The sequence below is a fragment of the Chenopodium album genome, chromosome 15 (genome assembly GCF_948465745.1).
Source record: "Chenopodium album chromosome 15, dcCheAlbu1.1, whole genome shotgun sequence".
In the NCBI taxonomy this organism is placed as follows: domain Eukaryota; kingdom Viridiplantae; phylum Streptophyta; class Magnoliopsida; order Caryophyllales; family Amaranthaceae; genus Chenopodium; species Chenopodium album.
The window spans coordinates 48,416,761-48,424,190 of NC_137848.1; the positions used below are offsets into that span (position 1 = coordinate 48,416,761).

The window sequence follows — 7,430 nt, forward strand, 5'->3', positions numbered from 1 at the left end:
TATATAGATGGTCATGAAATGGATGAATATAGACATAACACTATTACCTCTCTACATCTCTCTCTCTTATTCTCCTTTTCCCCTTATTTTATAATATATATATATATATATATATATATATATATATTTTCAAGAGAATATAATAAGAGATTAAGAGAAGGCACTTGTACAAAATTTTGTAAAGAAAAAAATACAGATTTTTTTTTTCTTTTTGATGGAAAAATTACAAAGAATTGATGTTTTATTTGGAGGCAAATTTCACTATACATTTGGAATATAATTGGATGTACAATATAACCTGGACTTTTGATTCAAACAAATTTAACATTGTATCTTCCCAATGACATCTTCTCAATAAAATAAACAATAAGAATGGTACTACTTGTATGTAAACTGCATCTTTTGACCTTTAGTATAATAGCTTTATTATAAGAATATACTTCATAAATCATTATATATGATGTGGAAGTGTTATTCATTCTTTGATCCACTGCATAATTTCAAAATGAGATATCATGAATCTATGGGCTTCCCCAGGAGTGAAGGCATGTAGAAAGCATGTGATTGAGCAATTTCGATTCGATCCCGGGGATCATTCATGTTCTCATCCCTCAGTGCTTGGAGAATGTCTTCTGAAGATTGTTCCCTGTAAATTATCACATCAGGCAATCAACAAACTAAGCATCAGTAATGTGTATCTTGCAAAATTAGCTAGTTAATCTGGCAGGAGTATAAATCACCTTTTTATGAGTATCTTGTATAGTGTCTTTAGGATCGGGCATAACTCAACAGGAGCGACTGGCTTGCGATCTCCATGCCGAGACATGTTCAGAGAGGATTGACTCAGGAGCTCATAGAAAGCTCCAACTGCTGAGACACCCTGATTAATTCAAGCTCAAAGTCATTATACAAAGTGATAAGACAAAAGTATCCATCGAAGAGAACTAATGTTATCGAGTTTGCATTATTTTTCTTTATCAACTATAAGAGTGATTATAAAATCATAATCACAATACCAACAATACAAGACACAAAAATTCAACCAGGTGTTAATCCCATTGATGACATGACCATAAATAGTCCAGCTTGGCAGATCTACCTTGGAGAATTACTGAATTAGGTGTCCTAAGTCCTAACTCCACCTAAAGCACCACTTTTTCTGGGAAAAAATTTTCATTTATTGAGCCCCGAGCTTGTGGTCCTCCTTTGATTACAGGTTTAATTGGATGGACATTTAAAGTTAAGGTCTTTAAACTAAAAAAATATTTTAGAATTTAAAGTTTTTGAAGAACATTAGTTCTAGAAGGTAAATAAAGGGACCACTTTACAAGATAGCCAGACTGTTATGATTGTAGAAGTATTTAAGGATATTGGGATTCCGGATTTCTGAAAGCCTCTGGTCCCATATAGCATTTATCAATGATGGTGACCAAAATATGCAGCTTCCTTGCTGCTCCTTAGTTGCCTTCAGAAAACTAACAGCCTAACAGGTCATGAGGTCACTACCCCTAAAAAAAGAAATTGAAAGGTTTGCAATGAATTACCTGAATCATCCCCTTGCCACTGATGCTATCACCCATATCCAGGTTCAAACCACCCTTTGCCAGCATTTGTCCATACCATGCATTCCGTCCTTTCAATAACGTCACATATGTGTCAGCTAGCAACGGCCCAGCAAGCTTCTCAGGATCCTCAGCCAGCAAATGAGTAATGAATATCATCTCTGATGTACAATGAGCAAAATAAACTGATTTGCTGGTAGCACTTTCATTGGTGAGGGCAGCTACCATTCCTGAAAATGTAAACAATGGAGGTTGAACTTGGATTCATCATTTTTTTTATTTAGATGAAAGTTTTTGTATACATCCTATTAAAGCTGACATATGAACACTTCATTAGTGTCAGAAAATATAACATTCAGGTACCTTCTTTATATGAACTTCACTGTAAGATACCTTGTAACAACTGCTCAGAAATAACGAGGCACCTCAGCTCATTGAAATGTAATTACTCTTTTTTTATAATAATAGTAAATGATGTCCCAGGTTTTCGCTAAAATGTAATTATAAATATCAGGAATATATTAACTACGGGTTAGCTCCAATAATCAGAAGATTGCCAAACTTACCAGCTCCAATAGCATAGACATTCTTCAAACCACCCATAACTTCATGAGTGACGAGGTCACTGTTATCCCACACGATGAAATGGGGTTGCCTTAGAAACTTTGCTAGATGTTTCCTCCACTTTTCTGCACCACATATACGTGCATTAGCATATTCTTTGTTGTAGATCTCAGAGGCAATGTTTGGTCCACCTAGATAAAGGATATTTTCCATCGGTACCCCAGCTGCAATGCACGAATAATTGATTAAGTTTTGATATAACAAGGCGTGCAAACATAAAACTAATTTCCATGAGTTTGTTAGATGAAAATGAGACGTGAATTGTTCAATAGATCACAAGTCTACTGGGGTCTACAGTATAGCTAGCAATTTTGCCAGAACATGATATTCATTAATTAATAGGGTGATAACTTTTCTAATTAGCACATCTTTCAACTTCTTTAGGTTTTAGCCTTCTTTCCTTAAACATGTAGTTGCCTTATAAACAAGGGAAGCAAGATGATAACAGGAAACAATTATCAAACAGTTGGCACAAAGAGAAGCGTCTGCCATCAAGCTCCCTTTCTTAAAAGTAGGTCGCCACTTGACATGATAATCATGAATTCGTGATCATAGAACACTCAATTTCTTCTCACCTTCCATTTTCTAAACTCTAAGAAGGCAGAACAAGTTATGACAACGTTAAGTGCTAGTTATGCCAAGTAATCTGCAGTGAATAATATTTAAGTCAAGGACTATGAAAATGGTAAAATAATTTAATACACCCAAGGACACACCTTTACTAACTTGTTTCCTCAATGCTCACTAGTGTTGTTGGGAGAATTCAACAAGAACATGTATTTGCTCGAAATGCCACAAATTTTAACAATTGACTTAAATGGAGTGTATCAAATTAGCAAGGAAAAATCAATAAGAAACACGCTGAAACAAGTGATTTATTATACAGCTAATCAAAAGAGGGAGAAAGAGATTTTCTCACTTGCTCGATGAATCATCCGTGTGGGAGTGATTATGTGGGGAACAGGTTGCAATGCAGCCTCAATTCCCTTAGATAAAGATATGATAATAGGAACTGTGAGCCTTTCCTTCCAATACTTGCTGATCTCTTCAAACACTTCACGAGTCTCAGTCGAAGGCAATCCATTCACAACAATGTCTGCATCCCAAACCGCTTCCTGCAAGTTGGTCACAACCTTCAAGGGACAAAGTGGAGTATCAACCATGTTTAGGCAGAATCCATCCCTCAATATCTCATCTGCATAAAGCGTTCGATCACCCAACCTCGCTTCAACATACTTCAGATATGCACAACGCCCAATCAATCTCCTTAATACATCCTCTCTTGAATTAATCACTTCAAAGAGATGCTCGGCAGTTGGTCTATCAACTGCTCTTCCACACCTCCTCCATATCCTAATTTGTATCTTATCACGATACCGACCATAACTATCTTGCAACAAAGCTAGAAATACACTACCCCAAGCACCAGCCCCAACACCGGCAATTCTTAAAGGATCACCATCGGCCTTTCCCAATAGCCTTCGAAGCTCATCGAGCTTTTCCTCATTACCATTATGATTATGAATTGATCCATTACTATAACCATTATTCATGACTTCAACACTTCCAACCATATCTTCTATATAAACCAATTATCAACACCAAATACAACGACACACCTCAAATCAACACTACAATAACCCCAAAGTCTTGTATTTATACCAAACAGGCAGTCTGCAATTTTCTAGCCCACTTGTACTAAATAATGCTTGCTTCTTAAATAACACTAGTAAAATTCTATCAATACCCACTTCCAATTCCGAAATCGGTATTGCTATTCTGATCGTATTACACCAATATTCAACTCTTTGTACCCCAAATTAGAAATCCAATCATTCAAAACAAAATCTTGATGTCTAATAAAACATAATCTTGATAGGTGGATTTTCTCACCTAAATCATAACTAATCAAAATATACTTGCTAAAATAATTTTGCCCCTAAATCTTATTACCACTAAGAAAAATAACAAATCAATTAAAGAGTTGAAAAAACAGCACATAAACAACAAATATTGCCAACAATATCCTTGGTTTTTCCGTCAAGTTTGTTCATCTACTTAGCTATACTTCCAAAACACTAAAACAAAAACAATCTCTAACTAATTTAATAATAAATAATCAAAATCAAATTTCAAAGTTCAAACCTTTTTCTTGTCATCTTCTTCCTTCTTCTTCCCTAGTCAAAACGGCAAAATTATACATTAAAAAAATTAAAAATTTTAATTTTTTGAAAAACCCTCAAAAACCCCACTAATTTAATCAAAAACCATGCAATTATAGTTGAGAAAATTAGGTGCCTAAAATCTAAACCCAGCTCAAAAGTGCATTAAAAAAATGTGGGTTTTGGCACATGTATTATAAAATAGTAGTTGAATTATATAGGAGAGACATTCAAAATTAGAAGAAAGATTAATTAAGGATTAATTGGGTAGGAATGAAGAAGCATTATTAGAAAATACAGTGTGCCAACTCCCCCAACGGTCATTAAATATCATGGGAAAATGTTGTTGTTAAGGATGAGGAGGAGAGAGAAAATCACAGTTTTCAGTCTTTTTCACATTGCCCATGCCTACCCAATTCAATTTTTGGAGCTAACCTTTGATTTTGGGGTTTTTTTTTTGTCAGTTTTTTTTTTTTTTTTTTTTTTTTGCCATTTTTGTCGAATTTGTACTCTGTAGTCTGTAATTCTGCAAACCCCATACCATTGCCTTTTTCCAAGACAACTTTCTGTTTTTGCCTCTTTGCTGAGCAATTGAACGTGCACTGTTTTGATGTTGAGCCCAAGCTTGTGGTCTATGACAGCTAACATTGGGGACATTTAACTCGCTCTTGATTAGGGGCGATAATTAGACTAACTTGATTCTAAGGAATTATGTTCGAGTTTATTAAAAATAAAAATAATTTTAGTTTAACAAAAATAAAGTGATGAAAAAAGGAGTGTAACTTAAGAATATAAGCAATGAAAAATAAGCTTTTGGTTTTTTTAACGAAAGCAATGCTAAACTTGGTAAAGTATTTCGTTAATTTTACTTTTTCCTCGCTTTTCCCTTTCTCTTCCTCATATTCAACTAAAATCTAATGCTAACTTTGGTCGGAAATTTCACTCGTTCACAATTACATTTCACATGTCAGATTCTTAGTGGACCAAAATCTTTAAAACAAAATAGAATGAATTGTGGCATTACAACTACAGTTGTTTAGAAGATGTCGAAGTTTCTAGGCATGCCCGCTAGCTTCCATAATAATGGGAATATTAGAATTTTCAAAGATTGATTTGACCCGAGAAATCGATACAAAATCAGCAGCATTTATATTTGATTTTACCTGAGAAATAAGGCTATCAAAACCAGCTCAAAAATGATGTGATGTTAATCATACATTTGAATTAATATGTGAATTTAAGATTTGTCGCAACCAACTGAAAGAAATTAGACAATCGATGTGGACTCAATAACAACAAGTGTATTGAATCCAAATAACAATTGACCTAATAACAACAACATAACTGATATAAATCGAGTAAGAATGCAAACATTGCAATCTATTTGTATATGATATAGTTTGATTAAAAGGAATTCCACTCAAACCCAAATTCAATTCAATTCGAAATGTTAGTCTGACTTGAGTCAATGATAAGTGGTATTAAGGCCCCTTATTACCGGCCTTAAATACTTACATATTAACCACTTTACTCCTTCATTCAACATGTTTATTTTAGCCTAGTTTGGAATAATTATTGTAATTGTATATCTTATGTGTACTTAAGTTTATTTTGTTACACTTTTAGTACTTACATGGGCATATAAAATTTAAAATTTTTTTTTAAAAAAAAGATATTTGACAGCTCGTTTTGGGATTTCAATAGCTATTAATATATCAAACAACCACCAAAACAACAATTTCCAGAGATTTAAGATGTTTTGAATCACATATCTTTACCTTCAACAAATATATCTTATTTGTAATAACTTGTAATATTTTTTAAATCTATCTCTAATTTTTCCCTCATGCAACGAACTTCCATATACTGTTTTAATTAAGTTGAGAAGGACAAAGCTCAAGAGATAATTTAAAAGTGGGTAATTTATTGCTTTTAGCCGTTCTCAATGAGTGAAAATTCACTACTTCAAGTACCAAATTACATGAACATTCATCATGCATACAAGGTGAAAGTAAGAAGTCATGGTTCACTAAGCTAGGGGTCACTCAACCCCTGTTTTTAAAGAACTACTCACAAATATTGCAAGAAAGTAAGAAACAAATGAACTACAATTCAATTAACAAAACACAAAATAGTACTTATCAATAATGACAATAAACATTCAATGTGAAAAACACAAGGAACATTACTAACAAAAAAGGTGATGAGCATCAAACTAACAATATACTTAAACATAGAACAAAGCATGACTGAAAGCATTGCATGTAAATGAAAGAGATCAAAGGAATGCAAATAGTTGAAAGCAATAAATGAAAATGGATAAAGGTTAGAAAAAAAAAAATCATTTAAATTGATGAAGTAGGTGGATAAAGAGATGGAGTAAAAACATTAATAGATAATGCAATTTGAGTTTTTACTTTCGCTATTAATTGTATCATGATTGTGCTTGTTCATGTTGTAATACTTTTCACAATTACTTTATTTTTGTAAATGTTAATGTTGACAACGAAATTTTGTTAATTATTAGGTGTTAGATATTCGTAAATAAGGAGATAATATCAAAAAATATAAGATATTATCTTCAAGATCTCGTAAAATGTTTGATAGATATCTTGTTTACTACTTTATGACACTCTATATAAAGAGAGTCGTTTCTAGGGTTTAATGAGACTCAAATGGAACAAGTCACAAAGACTCCATCTCCTCTCTACTACCAAATTCTTTGGAGAGAGGAATTAAGAGATCTACATAAATTATCAATGAAATAATTGTTCATTAACGACTTACGAAATTAGTACAAGTCAATAAGTTATTTTTCATCTTACAATTGAATCAAATTTTTTTTTTTTGTAGATTTAAGTTCGAATAAGATTGGTATGTTTTTTTTTTCTTTTCTTTTTTGTAAATTTAAATTGTTACTTGGAGTAACAATTTATACTATAAATATTATATTTCCTATGGGGTTCTTCTTTGTGGGAGATTAAGGGTGGGAAATGGAAATTGAAAATTTAATATCAAGTGTTCAAATCTTGTTCACGGGGATTGAGATTGAAGAACTTGGGAACATTTTCCTTTTATGCTA

At 32.9% G+C, this 7,430-nt stretch overlaps 1 protein-coding gene across 2 annotated transcripts; it reads right to left on the reverse strand.

Annotated features, from left to right (window-relative positions):
* Window positions 1–217: 217 nt before the first annotated feature.
* Window positions 218–4,803, reverse strand: LOC145583257 (glycerol-3-phosphate dehydrogenase [NAD(+)] GPDHC1, cytosolic-like). Of its 2 annotated transcripts, none has more exons than XM_081640457.1 (5): window positions 3,106–4,803; window positions 2,129–2,251; window positions 1,545–1,792; window positions 741–880; window positions 218–646 (listed from the first exon to the last, which is right to left on the reverse strand). In XM_081640457.1, exons 1-5 carry the CDS (start codon window positions 3,758–3,760, stop codon window positions 514–516), a joined length of 1,299 nt encoding a protein of 432 aa, XP_081496583.1. In that variant the 5' UTR covers window positions 3,761–4,803; the 3' UTR covers window positions 218–513. The 2 variants fall into 2 exon arrangements, with proteins under 2 accessions (XP_081496583.1, XP_081496582.1); XM_081640456.1 differs by having other exon boundaries at window positions 219–646; window positions 2,129–2,350.
* Window positions 4,804–7,430: the final 2,627 nt, after the last annotated feature.

Excerpts from the sequence above, each read along its gene's own strand:
- LOC145583257 (XM_081640456.1), bottom strand. The coding sequence starts at position 3,760 with ATGGTTGGAAGTGTTGAAGTCATGAATAATGGTTATAGTAATGGATCA. Across the intron at positions 1,793-2,128 it reads TGTCTATGCTATTGGAGCTG|GAATGGTAGCTGCCCTCACC; the intron begins GTAAGTTTGGCA and ends TTACATTTTCAG. Across the intron at positions 881-1,544 it reads GTGGCAAGGGGATGATTCAG|GGTGTCTCAGCAGTTGGAGC; the intron begins GTAATTCATTGC and ends TGAATTAATCAG.